Source organism: Octodon degus, unplaced genomic scaffold (assembly GCF_000260255.1).
Source record: "Octodon degus isolate 3935 unplaced genomic scaffold, OctDeg1.0 scaffold00026, whole genome shotgun sequence".
NCBI classification, from domain to species: Eukaryota; Metazoa; Chordata; class Mammalia; order Rodentia; family Octodontidae; genus Octodon; species Octodon degus.
The window spans coordinates 18,473,116-18,497,903 of record NW_004524602.1 but is presented as its reverse complement, the minus strand read 5'-3'; the positions used below and the strand labels follow the sequence as shown (position 1 = coordinate 18,497,903).

The 24,788-nt window shown below is 38.3% G+C and overlaps 1 protein-coding gene across 4 annotated transcripts in view; it reads left to right on the top strand.

Moving 5' to 3' along the window:
* The window catches only part of Tcf12 (transcription factor 12), a 396,809-nt gene that overhangs the window by 138,159 nt on the left and 233,862 nt on the right, over positions 1-24,788 (top strand). For 3 of the 4 annotated variants that reach the window (XM_023712449.1, XM_004628873.2, XM_023712450.1), the window contains exon 3: positions 10,988-11,061. In XM_023712449.1, the coding sequence (XP_023568217.1) occupies positions 10,988-11,061 (74 nt within the window). Of the gene's footprint in view, positions 1-10,987; positions 11,062-19,703; positions 19,734-24,788 lie in introns of those variants that run through there. The other variant, XM_023712451.1, reaches the window with a different exon arrangement.

Genomic DNA, 24,788 nt, shown 5'->3' with positions numbered 1-24,788 from the left:
TTTTATCAAACAGAATTAGTAATAGGATACAGAAGGGGAGACCCAAAGGTCAGATCAGCAAATCAAGGAGAGAAACTGGTTGACAAAATCTGAGGCTTTAAACTGGGGCAGGCAAATTACAGCCTGTGGCTATTTTTGCAAATAAAATTTATTTGAACACAGCTGTCTTCTTTGCCTACGTATTGCCTATGTCTACTTTTGTGTTACAGTATTAGAGCTGAGTATTTGGTATGGGGAGCAGCTAACACCCTCCTCCCTTGCCTAAACTAGTTACTGTCTGGCCCTTTAGAGCCAAAAGATAGCTGTCCTCTGCTGTGGAGACCTGAGAAATGAAGAACAAAAGAGCACTCGTCGTATTTTATAATTATGATATCTTTGATAACCTGAAAGAGCTCAGTTTTATCCTGAGAACAAATGTTTGCTACAGCCTGCTCTGTGCCTGGCATGGGTTTTGGTGGTACCTTCTGGGAAGAGGCTTGGTAGCAAGCAGTTAATTACTAAGAATGCATATGTAAATGGTTAGAAATGAAAGTGGTGCATGTAAACATTTTCTTTTATGGAGTATACAAAGAAACGCCTTGTAGTTTAAAGGTTATAAGGGGAAGAAATTTAAACATAGGGAAAATATGAAAGAAACATTAATTGAAGTTCCTTTAGAGGGGCAGTAATGCCATTAGAGGAATTAATGGTGTAAGACTTGGATGTAGGGAGTGCCTGAGCCTCATTACAGAAAATGAATAGAATTGTTTGTTGCATTAAGAATAGTAATTGCTCACACAGCTGTTTTTAAATGGCAAACTGTGTTAAGGTAATCAGCAAAAATCCACTAGAATGTACTTGATAGTTATACAGAAACTGCTTTATTGGTACTGACTGATGGTCCTAAAGGGTACCATAAAAACAGACAAACTAAAAACCTTTCTATGCAGTTTTCACATTGGTATTGTTTTTTGTTTAATGTGTAAGTGCAGTCATAAAGTGCCCCTCTCCCTTCTTTAACCACTAAAGCCGAGTGCACTTGTCTTGTTTAGGAGAGCAGCAGCGTGGGCTTGGGACCGACAAGTGCCATGGGGTGCTCCCCTGGGGAAGAGCTCTGTTTGCTTCTCTGACTTCCCCAGACGAGGGTGGGGGAGTTTCATTGTATAGTTGTGCTTGGTTCTGTTTTCTGCTTTTTCCATCTACATTTTGTATGTACCTCTTTTCTTTTGGATTTGTATTTTCTTAGGACTATATTTTAGCTGTAAGGTGGCTGTTTTTTTAGTTTTTAGTTTTTTTTCTTTTTAGTGGGTTTAGTGGGGATATCCTTCAAGCTGCCCTTGTCGTGTGTATTACCTCTAAATGCTATGTTTGCTTTGAACAGCTGTGTGTTTTAAAGATTTTGAAAGTCAGTCTTTTGGTTTGGTTTGGTTTGGTTTGGATTGGTTTGGTTTTTTGAGACAGGATCTTATTATATAATTATGTAGCCAAAGCTAGCCTTTAACTCCCAGGGGTCCTCTTGTCTCGGCCTCCCCAGTGTGAAAGTCTTTTTAATTATTCTATTAATGATCTTTGTTTTTCCTTCAAATTCGAAGTTTCCCTCTACTAACATGGTTTCCTTCCCCCACTTACTTTAGTAACCTTGTATTGGAGTGACATTGAAATGCAGTCTTTGCTTTTTGCTTAAAAATGTTATTAAAGGCATTTTCACACAGCACAGTGGGTCTTACTCTCTCCAACCCCCATGACCTTCAGGTGTTCTGCAGATGATTTTTCACATCTGCTGTCAACTACAGTTTCTGAAGTTGGATATAGAGTAGTTTTTTTTTTTCTTTCATTTTTTCTGTTTTAATGTATTTAGTACATGATCTATAGGGTCTCACTATACAAATGGGACTCATGATGATTCTACTGTTTTCAGCCTCCCAAGCTTTGGGATTACAGGTATGCACCAACATGCCCAGTCTCAATCGCCCTCTTAGGGTGCCCTGGGGATGGGGCCAGCACAGCATGTCTGGGATCAAACCCTGATCCCTGCATCTGCCTAAGCAGGCACTTCAATCAGCTGAGCTATCTGGCCAGCCCTTGGAGTAGTTTGAATTGTTCCTTGCTATTTAATATGGTCCTTTCTGGCCTTTTTTTCTTTAAATTGTGGTTTTTTTTTTTTTTTGCAGCTTGATTATAATGTGCCTCAGTATGACTTTCTTTGTATTTCTTGGTTGTGGAGTTTTCCAGGTAGTCTTTAATTGGTAAATTAAATATTTCTCACCGTACTTATGAATGAGGGGTGCCATTATTTCATTAAATACTTCTGCTTTATTGTCTGTTCTTTCATTATTGTTTTTAAAAAATCTCTTTTGAGGTCTCTGAGGCTTTGTTCATTTTCTTTTAATTTTTTTCTCCTATCAAGTCATTTTTGTTGATCTGTTATTAAATTTATTTTCTCCATTGTCTTTTAAAGCTCACCCAGAACATTTTATTTCAGATATTTTATTCTTTTAGAAAATATTTTTTATGACTTCCAGTTTTTTAATTTATTACAAGCATATGTCTGTTGGTCATTAAACAAATCTATATTATCTCCTATAGTACACACACACACACACACATGCCTGGTGTTGCATCCATGGAGTCAACCAGCTGGATCAAAAATATTTTTAAAAATTGTACCTCCGGAAAAAAAAAAATTGTACCTCTACCAAACACACCCAGATGCTGTTCTGGCCATTGTCCTCAAACCAATGCATTCTAGCAGCTATTGATACTGTATTTGCATTATGCTAAGTTTTGTAAGTGATCTGGAAATGATTTATGTGAGACTTGAGCATCTGAAGATGTGACGACATCGGGGCTCTGGAACCAGTTCCTCCTAGATAATGAGGTACATGCTTGTCATACAGAGTGTGTGTATCGATCTCTCCCAGGACTTACACTAGGTATTTGTAGAAACTTCCTGCACCATATGGATGGAAGCAGAGTTCTCTGCCTCAGTTTTGAGAATTCCCCAATTCTTTGTACTCTGCTTTTATTTTTTAAAATTTTACTAATTCTTGAAATTTTATTTACTGTAGTTACTTGATATCGCTTTTTAGATTTCTTTATTAACCTTTTTTTGTTACTAAATTCCTATGATGGACTGTCACTAACTTTACATATTCTTAACAATTCATTTAAAAAGTTCATTAATTTGGATGTAGAATACTACACTTACAGAGGTGAGCGGATCTATTCCTTGCTGCAAGTTTTTGATATATGTGAAAGCAGTGATCAGTACCAAAGACATAACAGAGCAATTTTTAAGGTGTGTTACTAATTTAGAAGTAGTTGATAGATGACACTTCACAGATGAGAGAGCATTTGATTTTAGTATGATTGACAGGAATGTCCTTGGTAGCTCAGTGTGGTTTTGTATACAGTAAGCCCTGACTTAAAAACTTTCACAGATGCAAACCAGCCTCGCCTTTGGTGTATTTTATGCTTTACATTGTGTATTTGTGTCAGAGGAATGTAAGATTCATTTTGTCAAACTTAAGACAACTCAGACTTATGAACGAACATTGTCCTAGAAAGGAACTGGCTTGTGTGGTTTGGGACTTCTGTATCACAGCACTGTGGGAAGCTGAAGCAGAGATAGTGCAAGGTGGAGCCCAACCTGGATAACTGTGTGATTGAACATGATCCTGTCTCAAAATAAAAAAGTGGCAGGGATGTGGCTCAGTGTGGCAGCCTCAGGTTCAGTCTCAAGGACCTGCAAACAGAAAGGGAAGGGGGAGAAGAGGGAGAGAGACCAAAGGAAGAAGGGAAGGAAGCAGTAGAGAAGGGAGAGAGGAAATGAGGAGGAGGGAAGGACAGGGATGGAAGAGAAGAGCAGGTGAAGAGAAGAAAGGAGGACAGGACCGGCCAGATCACTCAGTTGATTAAAGCGCCTGCTTAGGCAGATGCAGGGGCCAGGGTACAGTCCCTAGTGTGCTGTGCCAGCCCCACCCCGGGCATGCTGAGAGAGCAACTGAGACTGGCATGGTGGCGCACCTGTAATCCCAGCGCTTGGGAGGCTGAAAACAGGAGGATCACTACAAGTCTGATCTGTGTAGTGAGGCCCTGTAGACCCTGTACTAAATACATTAAAGAAAAGGAAAGAAAAGAGGACAGACAGTAGGTAGCAGAGATGATTAGGATGCCTATTCTAGGGCTGGAAATCAGTGGAAGTGGCATATGAGTGTGTGACAAGTCTTGATATTTAGTGAATGATGAAAGTCCTAGTGAGAACGGAGCATAGTGGGATCCAGTAAGACACTGACACCAAAAGATAAATTGAGACTCCTCGAAGAATGCCATATTAAGAGTGTGAGCATCATTCCCAAAGTGGAACAGACACGTTTAAGGAGTGACTAAATTTGATTCAGCCTGTATTTATGCCAAGATACGTGTGTTGGCAATGTTTAGTGTTAAACAGAATGAGCATAATAGGCGAGTGAAGCCCTGTGCATGTATACCAGAGAGCTGGACATATAACAAGTGGGGTAGTTACTAGAAATAATGCCGTGGTGTAGATGATGTCGTGAGTGTCTGGGTAAGGGAATATGAGAAAGGAAATGTTGCCGAATTTAACAGAATAGTTACGTTTCTCACCACATTTGTAAGTGTCCCAGTAGTGTGCTATGTGAAACTTTCTGTGCATTTTTAAATTTAAAAAGTCTTTGGTACCATCATACTTAAATTGCTCAGTAGTGAATATGGAATGATTTTCTTAGGCCATGGGGATGGGCAAGGTCCTTTCAGACACATAGTATGACTTCTGTGCTTTATCTGCGAAGCTAGGGAAGATTATGGTTTTTCTAAAGCCTTTAAACTTTTTCTCTTTGAGAATAATTACTTGTCTAATTCATAGTTATTTGTAGTTTAGCCACTTGCTGTGATTTTCAAAATACTATTCAGTTCAAAATACGCATTGTGATTATTCTTTAAAGAAGAATAGGGCCTGGGATTATAGCTCAGTGGCAGTGTCTGCCTGGCAAGCCCAAGGTCCTGAGTTCAATTCCTGTTTAAAAAAGGAGAGTAAGCTATGAAATAACCTGAAGGAAATTAAGGCAACATACCATTCAGATATCTGAGAGAAGGTGTTTAATAAAGAAGAAAAGCGCAGTTTCAGAGGTCTGGAGGTGGCATGTGCTTGGTGTTTTTGAGCAAAACCACGGAGTGTTCTGAGAGAGAGAAGAGGAGGAAATAAAGGCTGAAAGTGGCAAGTAGGATCTATAAAACTGCAGATCATTGGGTTAAATTTGGCACAAGATGGGAAACCATTGGTAAATATTGAGCACAGGATTGGTATGATCTGATTTGCTTTTTAGAGAATACAGACTGCTGAACAGGACAGTTAAGAAAAAGGGAGCCCTTTTATGAGACTGTTGGAATAATCCAGGGCAGAGACGATTTGATCGATCGCATTAACTTGGTTTGCTGTTGTTATTTCTGAAATGGTTACAAGGTGTTTCATTGAGAGACCAAGGTGGCAGTGTTTTGGGAGGCGCATCGAGGGATAGAGGCAGACAGCCCTTTTCTCTTCCAGCATTTCTCTGTGCGCTCAGTGGCTCTGTGGAGGAAGCCAGGTGGCGTTGCTGTTCACATGCAGGGCTTTGGTATGTACACACAGGGACAACTGAGAGGGACCCTTCCTTTTTTCCAGGAGTTTGACTGCTAGTTGAAGGGAAGCTTCAGAGACTACTGAGGAGCGTTTGAAGATTGAAATGTCTTCAAAACAAAGCAAATTCTGTACCGGGTCACTAGACAGTTGCCACCAGATAATCCTGAGGTTTCTCTTAAACAGACCTTGCATTTCCTTTTAGACCTGTATTCTTATTTAGTCACTGGCTTTTCCTGTTTAGTTATATCTTTACATGGTATTTAGATCAGTGATGTGAATAGTAACAATATAGCAAAATCTATTTGAAAATTATATTTGGGGCCAGCCAGGTACTCAGTGAACTAAAGTGTCTGCTTAGGCAGAGTGCAGGGACTGGGGTTTGATCCCCGGCACCACATGTTGTGCCAGCCCTGCTCCTAGGGAGCCCTGAAACAGCCATTGAGACTGGTGGTGGCACGTACCTGTAATCCCAAGCACTTGGGAGGCTAAAAACAGGAGGGTTACTGTGATTCCAACCTGCGTCGTGAGACCTTGTACACCCTGTACTAAACATATTTTAAAAAAATATTTTCACAACATTTTTCTAGTTGAAATTAGCCATGTGTTCAGTACCTTACTCTACTGGTATGAAAAACTTTAATGTATTTATAAAACTTTTCTCAGCAATGCCAAACAAATTTTACTTTAATTGTAAAGAATGATCTGAAAAGGTGATGTCCTTCTAGTATTTTATCAGACTTATTTTCTTGCGTATATGTCTTTCTGTTTTTAAAATTAGGCCACTACACTTGACAATTTATTGTATAGAGTCTCTAGTAAGTTAGGACAACTGTAGCCACTGTTCTAGCTTCATATGATTCAGCATGTCTTAGTTTGTATTTCCATAGCTTTTCCTTTGTTTTAATGTATAACTGTAATGACAAAGACTTATTATATATGGATCCTGTGTCACATTGAATTTCTGGTAAAACACCATGGTAGATTATCTTACGTGTATCTGAAATTTTAAAACTGCTGGTGGTAGGTTTTTAGATACATACTAATTTCACAATTGATTGCTGCCTTTAAGTCTTATCTAAAGGAATAGCATTGTTCCATCAATAAAATTGAATCGAAAACAGTTGAAGACAGACACATTCATAACTTTGGTTTGCTGAGTTATCTCCAGTCAGATTTCTTTGATCAAGCCATTTACTGAATATAGCAGATGGTAATCCTGTGAAGTATCTTTCCTTTATGACAGCTGGAATTTGGTATTTTTGGAGTACGTTTTACTTGCTAGAATACAAAATTTGATTGCATACAGGAAAGGCTGTTTGTGTGTGGAGGGTTTGGTAGGTATGAGTGACCAGTGTCCTGTGTTTATCCTCCCAGTTTTATATGCTGTATTGACTTCTTTTTCTTGGGGAGAGGCTTCTGTGTATGATAGCTAAGCCCGTGGCCACACTGGTTTGCTGTTCTTACTGCATTTATTGTTTGAAGAGGTGTCCTGTGTCCCTCTGCTGGTCGTTTATCTCCCTCTTTCCTTCTTTTCATTGTTTGTCAGCTTATGAAATTCTCTACTGCCTCTGGAATTAGAGGGGTTCTGGCTGTAGGTTTGGCAGTGGCCATGAGAGAAGAAAGTAGGCCACTTGAGTCATCCCTTTCCCTCTAGGCAGACTTGTCTCAACTTCACCAAACTGTAATTGATGACTTGTGTGCTCAAATGCTGTAGGTTTTGCTAGTAGTTAAGACACAGAGAGGCCTGTGGGGTTATTTGCTAGCATGTTGGAGGAGAGTGAGTGGGGAAGAAGCTGTGAGGCAGCTGTAGGATCAACTCCAGGACGTGTGCTCTTTCCAAGAACAAGTGGTGGGGCCTTGAAAAAGGAGCAGCTAGACTACATCTGAGCTTTCATGAACTTGGGCAAGAAGTTTACCTGGTTCCTGAGAGTAACTCTCCAGTACCTTGAAAATTTGGTTTCCACATTTTAGCCTTTCTTCAGTGTCTCAGTCCTAGGGAATGGCATGCAAATGCACTAATTTCTAATTTGCTTGTGGTTACTTTAAAACATTAAATGTTTTTATGAAAGAAAAGAGCAGTTTGCTTTCCTTACATTCACATACCATTGCTTTTAAAAATGAAATTCTGAAACTTAGTGCTTGGTGTTTGCTGGAAGATATTTAGGATGATATACTTTTAAAAATGGGACACATGAAATAAAAATACCTATTGGGTTTTATTTCATTGGCTCCACTCAGAAAAACCATATATTTTATATATAAAAGGTTTTAGAAGGGAAGGAATATTTACATCTCTATATAAGTTAAATTATTGATTACCCTTTTGATTTGGTTGAATAGAAGTAATTTATTAGAAAGTCAAACGAGATTCAAGAGTGTTTGTACCATTTAATCATTGTTTAACTTTATTTTATCTGTCATTTAAATCTGTGTATCAAGGAACTAAAATTTTGAATTGATATGTGCATATAGAAGTAGGAATGGAAGAAAGTGCATGGGAATTATATAGTTTATCTTAACAAAAATGTCCCCTGCACCATCACTGTATTGCAACAGTTGTATTTGTTCTCCAGATCTTGGTCAATTTATGTAACATCTGTATTAAATTTACCTTCTGTGTTCAAGTTTATTCTGCTTACTTACTTTCATCTTAAAGGCTGAAGCTTTGGAAGGTTTATTGTTCCTGTACTCTTCTGTGGTTGTACAGCCATTGTCTTCAGCAGAAAAGACTCATTAATACAGAAAAAATGGCTTGCCTTTGTCGGTGCCAGCCACAGCATTTTCCTCAGTCTAGATATGTTAACAATGGAACTACAGAGCTCGCAGTCTAAACCCTAGTCAGTTCCTCATTGTTCTGTAGCACCCTTTGAGCTCCTTGCCATGTCCAGTAGCCGCAGTAGACAGTGCTCTTCAGTACGTGACTCAGCTACCTATTTGAATACCATTGTGTGTAATGTTTTCTTTTCCTTATTTTTTGGAGGGAATTAGGGTTACTTGGTGAAAATTGATTGTGTTTTCGTAAGAGTTTTGTGTCTCTTGTAAATTTTGTCTTGGGTTATCTGTTGTTAGTGCCCATCTCTCCAGTTTTCTTTTACACATGTATTTAAAATAGCACAGAAGCTTCATATTAACCATTTGCTATTAAACAAAAGTCAAGAAAAGCAAAAATTATGGCCTTACTGTATTTATTAGGAATTTTATTGTATTTTATCAAGGCAGGTATGATTTTTTTGTACATAGAGCTTTTTGTAAAATTATTTGCTATTTTATATATTACTGTATATTAGTAGCTTTTTAAAGGTTAGTAAGTTTTTCTCTTTGATGGGATATCACAGAAATTCTGTCTACTAAAAAAAAAAAAAAATGCTTATAAAGTAGTTCCCAGAGGACTAGTGATACTGCAGCGATATTAACAAAGCATGTTTTTATGTGATGCTACCTGCATGTATGCAGTCTTTCTTAAGTTTGGAATCTAATAGGAATTATCCAACAATGAATGAAGCATTCTGTATTCTTATATATAATCTGTTTTCAAAGCTTGTGACTCATTGGATTGTTCCTGAACCAGAGTTTCCTCTTATCAGCAGAGCACCTGTTCCAGCCCCCTACAGGTGCTTGAAATTGTGGAAAGCACCAAGACTCACATGTAATGTTGTTCCCTATACATGCATATCTGTGATAAAGCTGAATTTATAAATTGTGCACAGTAAGAGATTGATAACAATAATAAAATTAAAAATTATATTAGTATGATATAATAAATGCTACTTAAAATTTATAATTTATTTTTTTGTAGTATTTTCCATTTAGTATTTTCAGCTACAGTTGACCAGAGTAAATGAAACTGCAGGTCCAGGGGATTACTGTACTATCACTATGTTAACTCTTTTCTAAAAAGCTATTAAAATGCTTAATCACGTGATATGGGAAATACAGATTCATGAAAAGAATCAGCTAAGGTGCTAATGGCTAGGTGAATAATTAGGACAATCTGTTTTCTATTATTATTATTTATTTATTAATTTATTTTTGCGGAACTGGGGATTGAACTCAGGCCCTTGCGCTTGCCAGGCAAGCACTTATTCTACTGAGCCATCTCCCCGGCCCCAGGACAATCTATTTTAGAAACGAATCCTCCCTCCTTTTTCCTGGTCTTTATCATCTGTCTGTCCAGTTGGGAATTTTCTTCTTTTAAAGAGGCCTATGAATCATGCCAAGTTATTAGAGCACTTGTGCATTTTATTTATCGCACACCACATTCTCATCTAAATCTCAGAGGACTTCCGGGAATACGTGGAAAAGGAGAGAGATTCTAACGTAGCAGAGTGTTGTCACTGTAACGTCTAAGGGTTTGGCATATGCAGAACAGAGCCAGTGTTTTATATTTATCACAGAAGCTCTGACGAGGTTGGGAATCCTGCAAATCAAGGAGGAAAAATACTAGTCTTTAAAATAGAAAAGGGGGCCCACCAAATAACTGAGCGGATTAAAGCTCCTGCAAGCAGGTGCAGAGGCCAGGGGTTCAATCCCCGAGCCTACCATGCCAGCCCCATCTTTGGTGTGTGCTGAGATGGCAATTGAGACTGGGCATGGTGGCGTGCGCCTGTAATCCCAGCTCTTGGGAGGCTGTAAACAGGCGGATCACTATGAATCCGATCTAGTAGTGAGACCTTGAACACCCTGTAGACCCTTCCCTAAAATACAAAAAAAAAAGAAAAGAAAAAAAGAAAAAAGAAAAGAGAAAAAAAGAAAACACAAAAGGTAGAAATCACTGCATTGAGAGATTCCCAATTCTTCCAGCTTTTTCTAGAGACTGAGACAGAGATGAAAGTAACCTAAGATTCAGAAGGTTCATTAAGGAACACAGTGAATATGTTTTGGGTAATAGTTACTAATCTTTTCTCACTTTGAATTTTTCTTGGCAGCTTTCATAACATCTGCATACTTAGAATTGGATTGCGTATAGTTTTAGTGGAAGTTGAAGTATTACCTGCAAAGTCACTAGACTCAGTCTTAATATAACTAATGTTGATTTGATAGCGTTTGGTGTAGTTTAAATTAGTTTGTAAATATCTACTCACTGTTCGGAAACCACTTTTATTAAATTTTGATTTGTTTGACTTGTTCCTTTTTTTATAGTGTTAGGAGCTAGATTCTACATTATTTTCATGTAGGCAGTACTAAGCTAGAGAAAGTTTGAGTTTCATGCAATAGTAGAAACAGCAGTGGGTGGGAACAGAGGTAGACTGGGTAGGAACAGCTTCCAGGTAAGTATTTGTTGCTTGTGTATATCTCCTCTGGTATATATATCCTCTGCTTTACCAAAAATGTTCATTAGAACATTTTTTCACTCTGTTTTTCTCCCTTTAGGTATGGATGAACGTGGAGGCACAACATCTTGGGGAACAAGTGGTCAACCAAGCCCCTCCTATGACTCATCTAGAGTAAGTTTCGTATCAGCTCTTGATTAGAACTGTCAATGTAGTTTGGCTGAATAAGTAAATTCTTTCATATATCAACTATTCACAAGAAATGGAGCTTAATTCATTTTTGAAAATAGAATATCCAATATCTTCATAGTACTAGATTAATTTTTTTTTAAATAAGCTGTCTTATGGGGGGAGGGGAACGGTTATTGTATCTCCTATACTTTAAAAAGTACTCCTGCAAGGCATGGTGGAACAAGCCTGTAATCCCAGAACTCTGGAAGACTGAGGCAGAAGGATCACAAGTTTGAGCCCAGTCAAAGAAAATAAAAGGGACTGGGTCTGAGGCTCAGTGAGAACGTCCTGGGTTCAGTCTCTAGTACTTGGTATGTGGGTGGATATAAACATCTGGTGTTGTTTCTGTCCTTGGACCATTTGCAGCGCTCTTGACTGACAAGCTGTGTGTGGCTCACCTGTTGCTCTCTGCACCTGCATGCCTGTGTTCTCTGATGTGTTTATGTGCTCTGAGAGATGGCCAGTCACTGCCAAGCACCGGTTCTCTGCTGCTGCCCCGCCCAGGCCTGACAGCAGTCAGCAGCTGACCAGGGGTGCTGTTGCCCACCCTTTGGAAGCATATCAGAACAGACATAAGAGCTGGCAGTTTTTGGCTAACAGTTAAATAAAATCGAGCTAATGTCCTATGTGGTGAAAGGCCAAAAAATTAGAGCCTTTTCCAGCTACCCCCTCTAAAAATCTCCATAACATTTAGAAATGATACTGGAAAATGGAAAATTAGATAAAGAATTGCAATGGAATTAAATAATGCTTGCTCCTCAGCTGAGTAGTAAACCAATGAAGTTAAAAAACACTTTCCCAAAAAGATCATACTTTCAATCATGAATAATTTTTCATTTTTCTGAGAAGATAGACCAGCATAAAAATTTATGGATACTTGACCCTATAAGCAAATTGGCTTAAGAAGTAGAAGAAAAACTGAATATCGTAATCTCACTGTGGGTTATACCCTTTGTTTTGACAAATGTTGCAAAATGTTTTTAAATGAGATTTTCTGGTATATTTGGCCATAACCAGTGTTCCAAGTTTTTTTTTTTTTAATACTTTTTAGTGAAACTTGCTATCATCCGTAATTTATTCTATTTTAATACTATTTTATACTTTTTAAAAAATGGAAATAATTTAAGAAAACTTTATGAAGCCCTGAGATAGTTATATGGGAAATCCCCCCCCCCAAAAAAAAAAAAAAAAGAATCAGAGATGGTTAAATGTGGGATTTTGTATTTCTCTTTTGGACATGGAAGGCTGAAAAAGTTGAATTATGGCATAAACAGTAGTTCTGGGCATCTCAAGATTTGGGCTTTACCCTCCACTCTGCTTGAACTAGCTGCTTCATCTTAAGGTGCATGAGTTTATGTTGAGGACAGGTACACTGCTTAATGTTGAAATTTGTTTTCTCTTAAAAGTTTTGATTTTTTGAGTAATACTGTAAACAGGTTGAGTAAATTTCTTGCTTATATTTGCAGATAGCAGTTTTATGTAGTGGAAGTCACAGTGCAGCACTTACTAATATTTATTAATACGACTGGAGTTCTTTCAGATGCCTGAGTTACTATAGTAGCATGTCACTGGAGTGCATTAAATGGTTCCCTTGAGCCAGTAGTTGCCTTTGAGTGCAGCTTTCTTTTCTGCTTCCTTTGTATTTGACCTTTCTATTTCATAAGGTTTTAGGAGAAAAATGTCATAAACTGTATCCAGACACTTTTGTAATTCATGAACCTGAAATTAAGTATGTCTTCAGAAATAAAAGCCAAAAATCCTGCTTTTAGGTGTAGATTATATACAGTGAAAAGTTAAAATTGATATACTACCCCAGTATTCTGCCTTAAAATTCAGATTAATCTCGAGGTGTTCTCAGCCTCCTGTGGAACCCCATCCACATTCCTGCTTGTCCCTGGAGAGCTCAGAAAATGATGAATCAGTGCCGTCTGGTTTTGTTGTCCCACTGAAGTTCACTCTTCAGTGTACCTCCTTGTGTCCTAGCCACCCTATAAACCTGATGGTTTTCTAAACTAGTTATGTTGTTGATTGGATTTGTTTTGTTTAACAATTACCTGTGATCCATTTTCAAACTACTATAGTTTTTCTTTTAGCTTTTTTTACACAGAGAGACATTCATGATCATCTTTATGGTCTCCCTCATTATTCCTTTACAGGAAAATTGTCAATCTCTAGCTTTTCTTTTTCTTTTCTTTTCTTTTTTGCAGAACCGGGGATTGAACTCAGCCCCTTGCGCTTGCCAGGGAAGCACTTATTCCACTGAGCCATCTCCCTGGCCCCTAACTTTTCATCATTAAATATTTCACTATCTTGACCATGTTTTCATAATCAGAAGCCAGATACCTCAGCTAATTAAAGCGCCTGCTTAGGTAGCCGCAGGGACCAGAGTTCGATACCCGGCGTGTTGTGCCCACCATGCCCCGCTCCTGGGGTGCACTGAGAAGTGAATTGAGACTGGGCATGGTGGAGCACACCTGTAATCCCAGTGCTTGGGAGGCTGAAAACAGGAGAATCACTATGTGTCTGATCTGTGTAGTGAGACCTTGTAGACCCTGTACTAAATACATTTTTTTTTAAAGGAAGCATAAATGGTTATAGTAATCCATTTGGGTGGAATACATCATTGTTTTAGCACATTGAGGTTCTTAAAAATTGAGAAATATAACAGCATTATTGAATTTATAGTGTGTAGCACTTTGTTTCCTTGTGATTTAAAGGTAAAATGCATAAGTAAACCTATGTAAAAAATTTCAGAAATAAATGTTGGCTGGAAAACAATTTTAACACATTAGTAAAATAATTCTTTTAAACTTTAATGAGCTTGCAGTACTTTTTATTTAAAAATTTTTGTTTTTTAATGTTTTATTTATTTGGTGCAGCATCTTGTTACACAGCTTGCACTCCTAGTAGTCTTCCTGTTTCATCCTCCCCAGCACCGGGATTACAGGCATGTGCTACCATACCTGGTTTCAGGGACCTGTGTGTGGTACCGGGGATTGAACCTGGGTCTCCATGCTTGCCAGGCAGTAGCCTAGACCACTGAGCTATCTCCTAGCCCTTACAGTACTTCCATAGAAATCTTGTAGATTAAATTTATTTACACTTGCTGTTATTGTATAAATACATTTCCATCATAGCAAATTACATTATTCAAGAATAATTTGTTTTTCAGTAAAACATTTGCTTTACTTTTTGTGAGATTTGAAAAGGCTTAGGTCACACACTTGAAAAGATACTGGACAACTAAACTATTAGTGCTTTGTGGAGTTACAGAGCATGCTTTTAATTTACATGGATTGAACTCACTGAGCTCCTGTTTTTCCCCTTCTTGCCCCAACTCAAAACTCTATGGGAGAAAGACTTTGCTGCAGTAATGTAAAACCACATCTGGCTCAGGAGCCCTATTGATAGTGCATGTCGCAAATGTGTTAGTGTATAGGAGTGACTACATGGAGTTGTGTAGGTTGAACTTAGGGTTTAAGTTTTACAAAGGAAATTTTTGTTGTGTGCACTTTTCTACTTTAGAAGTACTGTCTTTAACTCCAAAGATCCTGTTCAGCTCTAGTAGTCTTTGTGTTCAGTTCACACTTACCCAGCGTGCCTGGTCTCACATACTTTACCACAGCAGAAAGGTCTGCATCAGAGCTCCACCTGGGGCTGGCAAGCCTTGTTCATACTTTGTCACAGTTGAGAAGAGGTTAAGTTCTTGGTTGTCTGACCTATTCAAACCCTCATTTAGTGAAATGTTTTTGTGAGGTAGTTACAGTAATTGCAGTCATAGAAGAGATGATAGACATATTCAGCATTCTTAGGAAATTGGATTTGATCATGTTTGATCATGTTTGCAATACTCAGAGGGAAGAGTATTGTTTGTGGTTTGTTCCTGTAGACTTCGCTATCTATGATAGAGTTGTTTCTGCACTCTTGACCCTTCTGTCCACTTGTGCAGAACAAAAAACATATACAGACAGATAAAGAAGCATTAAAATATGAAAAACACTTCCAGTTTTATAAATTTATGAAAGTCCTGATCAAGGTAAAGTATCAGAGACAAATGAAGAATTTAAATTGCAAGTACGTAGACATAGGCAAGAAGTATAGTTCATAAGTTTGTTCCTTTCCTATCTTATTCTTTAGTGATTTTTCTGTAATTAATATTGTACCAGCTACAAAGGCCAGAAAATAGTTTTTTGCCTTGTTTACTGTAGTGTTAATGATTTACTCTAGTTTTAGAGACTATTTTCCTCTTACTGCTGGTGTAATTCTCAATAGGTTATTTAAACTCTTTGTACTTTATTGATCTGTAAAATAGCAATAATAGCTACTTCATTACACTGTATTAAGTGAGACTTGAATAAAAAGCACTTATAGGGCTGGAGAGATAGCGTGGCGGTCTAAGCGCCTGCCTGGCAAGTGTAAGGACCCAGGTTCGATCCCCGGTACCACATGACATGCGGCTGTCAAAACTGGGCATGGTAGAGCACCCCTGTAATCCCAGTGCTGGGGAGGCTGAGACAGCAGGATTGCTATGAGCTGCAAAGTGAGACTGTACCAAATAAATGAATGAATAGGTTTTATTTTTAAAGTGCTTAGTGCAGTCAGTGTCTTACAGATATTAAGTTCCATGAGAGTATTGGCATTACACTTATTTCTCAAAATTCATAAGATCTGTGTGTAACAGTTACGCAAATGTAAATGGATGACTATATTTGCAAGTATGATGTATTCTCTGTGTAACAAGTAAGAGTTATTTGCTGATGTAATCATGCTTAGTATACAATGTAACCATTGCTTTTAGATTTGTAAACGACATGAAGTCAGTTTTTGTTTTATTTACCCATTTTTTCCTTGGGAAAGCAAAAGTTTCTTCCTGGTAATCATTATTGTAGAAGTTTTTGTCCCTGCCTAATGCACTGCTTTATATATAGTGATGCTGTGTAAGTATTCATGAATATATTCACATTGGGGAGTAATCATTAGATGTATAAAATCAGTTGGATTTGGGTGCTAAGGAAAGAAAAAATTAAAATACATTGAACTTGATGAAGCGTGTGGCAAGTGGTGGCAGTATGAATGGCAGTAAGCCTTCTGTGCTTACAGTGTCATTGTTCTGATCATCAGCTCTAAAGTGAAATACTAAATGCCATTGAGGTTTCCACTTGGGGTGTGGGTATGAGAGGGCTCACGAGAGGAGTTTCCTGTGGAGACTAGTAAAGCATATAGTTTTTTATTTAATCGGTAAATTAGAGTTCACTGGTGGAAAGCACTAATAGGAATTACATTTATAGGGGCCATCAGAAACTCGAGGTTGGTATTTTAGTTGGAACCATTTTCCAGTTTACACATGACTGCTGTGTAATTATTTGCTGGTGGGGAGGGAGAGCACTGATTTGAATAGAATTTTGGTACTTCTTAAAAATGTTGTTAATCTTGTTGCACAGGTCCTGCTTTACCTTGGTCTTAACCATCCAGCAGAAAAGTATAAAAATGAAATAGAAGAAGTTAAAGCCATGCTGTCATGTTGAGCTGTGGGGGACTCAAGTCAACAATTTCTGACATTGCCAGTCAAGCAGAAGACCCAATACTATTATGGGCTACTGGTCTCTTTTAGAATATTTTGCTGAGTTTACACACTTATAATATTCAGTAACGGAACTTAAAAAAAATGGGGTATAACTATGAATGTCCATTTTGTATCTGTGTATTGAAAGTGGTTGGGATAGATATATAGTTGCATTCTCTTAATGAATAGAATGATTTTTTCTAATGGTGTTTGTAAGTAGGATCACAAGTCTGCATCTTGTACAGCAATTAACCACTAAGAAGAATATATGCAGTGTATTATTTGTTGAAACTGTACTTTCGATTTGATTTGAAACTGTCTCATTGCTATATGTTTATCAGTAAAATTTTGAAAAGAAAAAAAAAATGTTGTTAAAATTCCACCATATTTTTTCTTCTCGTAATAGTGGTTTGCAGCATGAGGGTGATTATTTGCATTTCTGCTCTTTCTCCCTCTCCTTTTTGTAGTATCATAGAAGCTTCAAAGCTGACAAGTGTGGTACTTATTGTAGCCAGTCACTGTGTTTCATAGGTAAAAAGTCTGAGTCATGGGCCATGTTCAGTTTTATGCTGTCTTACTGAGATAAATTAGATCTGGGTAGAGCTTATGACTACCCAATGACAGCCTCTATCCTCGAGCCCAGATAATCCAGCTCTTAGACTACTGCCTTAGTATTTCCCAACTCAAAAAACTCTCCTACATGTTCTGCCATTTCCTAAAGGAGAGAGGAGAAAGATGAAAACAAGTGAGTCTGCAGAAGATATGAGATAAATATTTACTTACCAACTGTAGTAGGATTTGAGGGCTGAACATTAGAATCAGTCCAGCTGATTGATGAAATGCAAGTGTCTGAGCAACTTAGTTCTCTTTACCTCAGTTTTATTTCTTTTTATTATTCATTAGTAGAAGTGGTAAAGGTACTAACTACTTCACAAAGTTCTGGATTTAAACCTAATAGTGGAGAAGGGGAAACCAATTATGTGGTAATCAGTTGGGGCTTTCAAATACTTCATTTAGTCACTGTGTATGACTCAGTATGGAGACTTTTTAGTAACAGATAAATAGTAGGTAGATTTTGGGGCCTTCTCTTTGAATCCTTGCTGTTTTCTGCCTACCTAGAGCAATGAAGGATTCTAGGGCCTAGGTGTTTTTTGGTTTTGTTTCTTTTTTAGCACAAACAGAGGGTATTGCACATCACGTGTCAGCAGCACAGGTGGAGAGCAGCAACCTGACAGGCTAGGTCAGGTGGGAAAGAGCAGGAGAGTACAAGGGTTTTGATGGTGTTTCAGTCTTATAAATTTTGTACACAGAACCACAGATTGGGAATTTGGGGAATGAGAAAAACAAAATAAATACAAACTTAACTAAAGTAAGAATATAGTTTTCAGAAGGTTATCTGTATGAGATTAAAGTCATTTCTCTTGCAGTGCCCAGACTAAGTCTGTTAGATGTGGCTAATGGGGACTTAATTTAGCTTAGAGCTCTTTCCATTCTTAGTAGGTATTCCATATCTTTTTGTATGTAGGGCAAGAGTATGGCTAAGAACCACTCTGTGGTTTATAGATAGGGAATTAGATAAGAAATTATTTTTTAACATAAGAAGTTAATATAGCATCAATTCCCTTAAGTACTTTAGTACTTCATACACAAGTCACTGTGACCTCGGCAAGGGTTGTGCTGCTGGAGGTTGGGAGAAACTGGTCAGCGGTTCAGTTACCTTGACAGCAAGAGCCCGTGGCAGTTTCTGTGGCAGAGGGTACCTGTTCCTTTTCTCTCATAGAAGCACTGTGGCATGGAAAACATCCTTGTAAATAAGGATATTAATGTAGTTTGCTTGCTTTTAAGGAATTTTTGCTTTTATCAAAGATTCTGAGATCAGGAAATACATTGTTTTAAAAATGTTAAAGATGAACAAATGTATATTTTAGAGTTTAGAAAATATGCACACTTAGAAATACAAGTCATATTTACCTAAAGAGTTACAGTACAAGACTAATTCTTCAGAGACATCAGTGAAAGTGCTACAGTTAGGTAGCAGGTAATTTCCAGAATAATTTAATCCATTATGGAAAGAGAGGGAGAGATTATTTGGGTGGTCAGAAAAGATTTAAAAGAGAGGGTATTTGAATAAATTACTGTAAGAGAGCATTTATATGAATAGAGTTGAAAGAGACATGTCTCTGGGAATATGAAATAATGGGAACACAAACACAGAGACCCACTAAATTTAGTAGATAGTAAATCAGTGTAATTTGTAGGTGAATAGTATAAAATAAGGCATTACTTCCTTTGGAAGAAATGTGGTCTGTCCTTCAGGGTCTATAGAGCCAAATAAATATAGAATTTTAGTAAGAGAATGGCATAAAGCATTTTATAAAGATTAATTTATTTTGACGTGAAGGATAAATCCAAAGTAAAGGGTGACAAGAAATAGGAAAATCTGGGAAGATAACTGTGTAGGTCCACTCATGATGAAGTTAGACTTGGGTTAGAATGATAGGACCCAGATTACAAAAATGTGGATAAGAAGAAAAATCTCACTCCCCCAACGCCCACACATGGTGGGCTAAAATTATCGGGGAAAGATGAAAAATCATATGGACTCACTCTTCCCACAGAGTGACAGCTCCTGAATTCAAATCCAAGTGTTTCTCAGTAGAAAAATCTAATTATGTGAGTAAAAAATAATTTATTCATTCTCCATTTGTCGGTACTTGTGGGCAATGAGGTTTAGTATCTTTTTTCTGTAGGTAAACACTTCATTAGATTTTAATTTGTTACTTTTACTGTTTTTCTTTTTTTGTATCGGGAATTGAACTCAGGCCCATGCGTCTGCCAGATAGACACTGTGTGCTGAACTATATTAATACCCCTGTTTTAACTTTTGAAGGGTACAGGGTATAGATTTTTATAGCAGCCATAGGAGCTCAAATGCAGTAATTAGAAAGGGCACAAATCTTGAAATAGTATTTTGTACCTTTTAACCTCGGGTGCAGAACACAAGATGAAGCAGTTAAATAGCAAAGCAAGATAGAAGGGACATAGAGCTAAAGTATGTGTTTTTTATGTATTACATCTATGGTCCCATTAGTCTGTTTTGTTATGTAACTGCTTCTTTAGATTATTGTGAATGTGAAAAAACTACTGTTAAGAGAAGGATATATTTTTAGGGTTAGGTTTAAATAAATCTATCAGAGTAAATGTTTGTTCCTCTTACTATGCAAAACAATACTTTAAAACTATTGCCTGTAAATCATTGGATAAGGAAAAATGGAGTTATAGTTAGTAGTCTCCTTTAAAACTCTTGCCAGCAAATATTTCATGTGAAAGAAATCACATGGTAATTAGATCGCCTGTTATTTCATTCTAACCCAGTCAAAGCTTCGGCCTTTCCCGTTTTAGCCGTTCGTCATGAAGGCTGCCTTACGAGATGTTCTGTCAGAGGTCTTTTTGGAAAGAGCCTGCAAGCCAGTTTCTCACATAACTCAGCTTCACTTCGCTTTGTTCTCTTGTAACATTTGTAGGGGATGATATGGCCTTTAACACTCCTTTCTTACTGTTCATACTTTAATGATAATAAGTAAAAATCAAAGGATGTTAATCTTTGAATCTTTGCTGCACCCCTTTTTGCAGTTGTTGTGCTCACTCTAATTTCGACAGCCTTTTTAACAATTTCTGAGTTTAGAGTTTTTACTTATGGGAATAAAATGTAGGGTAGATCCTAGCTGAACAAGTTTTAGGCTCATGTAGCTTATTTATATTAATAATGATAAGTATAAACTTCACTCTTAACACATTATCTACTCTCATCTTTATACTAGCTCACTGAGAGGCAATTTAAATCCCGCTTTGCTTTTTTTTTTTTTTTTTTCCCAGAACCGGGAATTGAACTCAGGCCCTTGGACTTGCCTGAGAAGCGCTTATTCCCCTGAGCCATCTCCCTGGCCCTCCCTCTTTGTTTTATAGGTGAAGAAATTGAGCTTCAGAGAAGACACTTAACTTCCCAGATAGTAAGCCTCTAGGGCAGGTAACCAGGCTGTGTTGCCTCCTTTAAATTGCAGTCACTTTTTACTTTGTCGCACTTGCCAGTATAAGAGACTCTTAGTTTTTTTTTCTTGTCTAGAACTTTTAAGGAAGGATACTTCAGAAATTTTAAGGTGATAATACTGTTATTATTTTTTATAAAATATTTATATTTTATATGTAAAACCGACAACAGCAACAAACTTTGAGCCATAAGATGAATCAGACAGGTTTGTGTCTAGATTTTGTTTTTATGTTTGACTTGGATAAGCTAATAACTGAGCCTTATGTTTCTCATCTGTGAAGAGGTTTTCCCATGAAAAGTGTGTGAGCATTGGAGTTTTATAAACATATAGCACATATTTGAATCTGTGTTTCTTCCTCTTTTTCAGTTTCCTGTTACACACAGTATCTATTGTGATGTAAGTCTTGGGTGCTCTTAGGGAGACAGCAGTTCTGAATTTCTCCAGTAGTATGTCCTAAGCAGTGATTGGCAGCTGCGCAGCATAGGGGCAGACATAAGGGGAGGGGATGCCTTTCTTAACTCTGAAGACATAGAGAGGATTGAGGGCAGGGAGACGGGCGGGTCCTCTGAGCTGAGGGAGGCTGAGACTGTATGGACTTCTGCAAGGGGCGGGGCTCGAGGGGTGGGGTCGGGGACACACAAAGGGCTGAGTGGAGGCTGCCTTGTGTGGGCTGGAAGGGCAAAAGGAATAAGATAAGCTGTTGTTTTGAGGATTTAGTCATTTTGGATCAGGGCTGTGATAATTTTAGCAGTCTGTACTCAGGCCAGAACGTATCATTCCCATCTTTTAGTGGTATTGAAGGGGTGATGAATCTCTTAGACCACTTTCTGCTGAACAGGGGTGTCATTTTGGTGGTGAAGTTGGCAGGATGATCATTAATGCCCACATAGAAGATAGTAGTAGGTGTTTTAGTAAGGATGAGAAATTCCCATTAATGAAGGCTTGCATCTGAGATTGAAGAAATCTTATGTTGCATCTGAGAGTCATCTGGGCAAACATTCCAGAGTCTGTTGGCAAATAAAAGGACTAGCAGAAGGTAGGGGATTAGAAACCAGATGCAAAAAGGGATACATGAGTTACCCTGGTGTTTTTGAATCCTTAGTTAGGGAAAGATGTTTAGGTGATTGGGGTTATGAAGACCACTCAAGTGACACGGGCTTAGGATCAGGAAGAGCAGAGTTTCTGGGTACTGCTTGGCTTAGGTGATATGGAACCAGAAAGGCAGGCTGGTGACTTTTACCACTGTTGCTGTTGAAAGGATGACCAGGTGGAAGCCTGTCCATGTGGAACCTAATCCTGTAGGCTTAGAGGATTTAAGGTATATTAAATTTCCAGGAAAAATAGGTGGCATCAATTGAGTGGTATCCATTGGTCGTGGGAGGCAGGTATCTGCATGTTATAGTAGCAGGTACCAGAGGAAGAATAGAACAGGAATACAGTCAGTGATAGGAGGAAGGTTATCAGGAGCGGGGAAGTAGTGAAGCAGAAAATGTCTCCCATACATTAGCTCGAAGGAAGTTAGGAAGTTGGATGCTCTAGTAAGTGCCCTGAGTCTAGTTAGTATGAAAAGAAAGAGCTGGGGCCAAGGCAGGTGCAACTTTAGGATAAGTTTGATGAGGTGGGCCTTTAAGGGGCCATTTGCCTGTATCCCCTGTTGGTGTTTAGGGGCTACTGGATGTTGGGGAACATAGGAGAAGGCTGAAGGATCCCTGAGGCAAGTTAGTGCAAGGGTACCTTGGGTGACATGAGTAAGACTGGAAAGTGTCCCAGAGTATGTGGTTGATAAGAGAAGAGGAAAGAGAGTGGGAGGAGCTGGCTGTGCATTGAGGTTAGTTTTGTAGGATGAGCACTGTGGAAAGAGAAGTGGAGCTTTTGGAGGAAATCTCTTCCCATGAGAAGTGTGGGGCAGATTGTGATCACAAGGAAATTATGAGTGAAAATCAGTGTCTAAAGTCAGCAGGGAATGAGCCCTATCTGAAAGAATTGTGGAAGTTGGCCATCAGTACCCACTACGGAGACTGTAGAACTAATACAGTGACTTGAAAACTTAGGAAGAACATATGTGGTTCCTTTGTCAATAAGAAGAGTGTCTTACCTGAGATGTCTACTGAGACTTGGGGCTCTAACAAAGATACCATTATGGGGGCCATGGACCCCAAGCCCATCATTCCTCTTCAGTGGCAAGAACAAGCAGGTCAATTAATGATGGATCTGGCTTCAGCGAGTTCTCCTGTGACGGTAGGGAAGTGGATGACTTACCTGCTCTCTGGCAGACAGGGAAGTCCCATTTCTAGTGACCCTTGAGCTTGTAGATGGGACCAGGTCCCAGTGATGGCTGCAGGTTGGGGCACGCTCATAACATGTCTTTCTTCATCACACTTGAAACCATCCAGGAGGGACTCGGGTGGCAGCATTGTTCAGACTGAGCATCATTTTGCCGAAGTCCTACTTTGATGGGAGTCCTGAGGGTTGCAGCCAAAAGCTGGCACTTGTGTATAGGTAATTTTTGTCTATTATTGAAGACAAGAAAAGCCAGATTAAATAAGTTTCCCTGGTGGGGTTTGAAGGCAAAGATCTGTCTTTAAGCTTGGCACAAATGTCAGGAGTGGGTGGAGATATAAAATGGGAATTAATAACAGTTGTTTCTTCAGGAAAATCTTGGTGTACATTAGTATACTTAGTTGGGTGTAATACACTTAATTATTAAAATTTTATCTGAGTATTGAGCATCTTGAAATGTAAAGTGTAACCAGAGAACTGTTGTTTCTTACCAACTATGGATGTTGTAGTAGTTAAATCATTGTAGAATGTTAACAGACAACAGTTATATAATTTTACAGAGCACATTGGACATCAGTAGTCATACATGGTAGTGTAGCAAAACAGTCGTGTTGAAATTTCCATTCTAACTAAGCATCTCTGATATGTATACAGCATACATATCACATAAGTTTTTTGTAGAAAATTATCATTTGACTGATGACCTCATATTGGCTTCACGTGAACCTCTTATTTCAAATATCTGGAGCATAAGAACAGTATATGTTCAAATCTGAAAGAAAATTTGTATTGTTGAAAACCGTACATTTGAGAGGCATGAATACATTTAATGTATCAAGAGCATCCTTTATGAGAAAACCTTGTATTTTTCTTAGAAAAAAATTTATCTTTTAACCATTGACCAAATTATTGGCAGAGAGATGGGCGGATCCTCTGCCCTGAGACAGAAGGCTGAGACTTTATGGATTTTGCTAGATGTAGAGTTTGAGGGGCGGGTTCAAGGGCAGATGAGGAGCTGACTGGAGGCTCCCGTGTGTGGGCAGGAAAGGTCAAAGGAAGTTTATCCAGTGCTGAAGTGGGGAGGAAGAAGCAGTCGTTGGGATGGTAAACTGTTGTCTTGGGGATTCAACCGTGTTGGTATTCTCACTCATTATGGCAGCGTATAGATTCATGCAGTCTAGGAAGAGGTATCGGTTTCTCAACAGTGTTTTAAAAAATGTTTTCCACAAGGTAGTTATGAGATCTAAATGAGCTTATGTATGTCAGAGGTTACACAGACCAACATATTAGTTCCTTTTGTGATATACTTCTGTTATGTGTTCTGATAATTTTATTCTGAGAATAAAAGGCCTGAAAACATTTTCAATACCAGTTGGGTTGTTTGTACTTTCAAATGGACCAGTTATTTTAATTTGATTTGTTTCATAATTGTATTATTTTTTATGTGGAATATAGTAAATTTTTGGTGTTCAGTATACAAAGCACCAGTTGTGCTGAAGCTTATAGAGTCAGACATCACTTATGAGCAGGATGCTCTGAGAAATGTGTCCTTATGTGTTTTCTTTTCCATGCCAAGATTGCACTCTGAGTATACACCGACCTCCAGGGTGTAGCCAGCCACAGCCTGAGGCTGTGTGATATAGCCCAGTGATTGCTTTGAGACCTCAGATATAGACACCCTTTTGCCAGGCCCAACACTGTGGACACATGTAACTCAGAGGTTAAGTATTTGTGTATCTAGGCATTAAAAAGTGCAGTATAAGAATGTTCCATTTGTA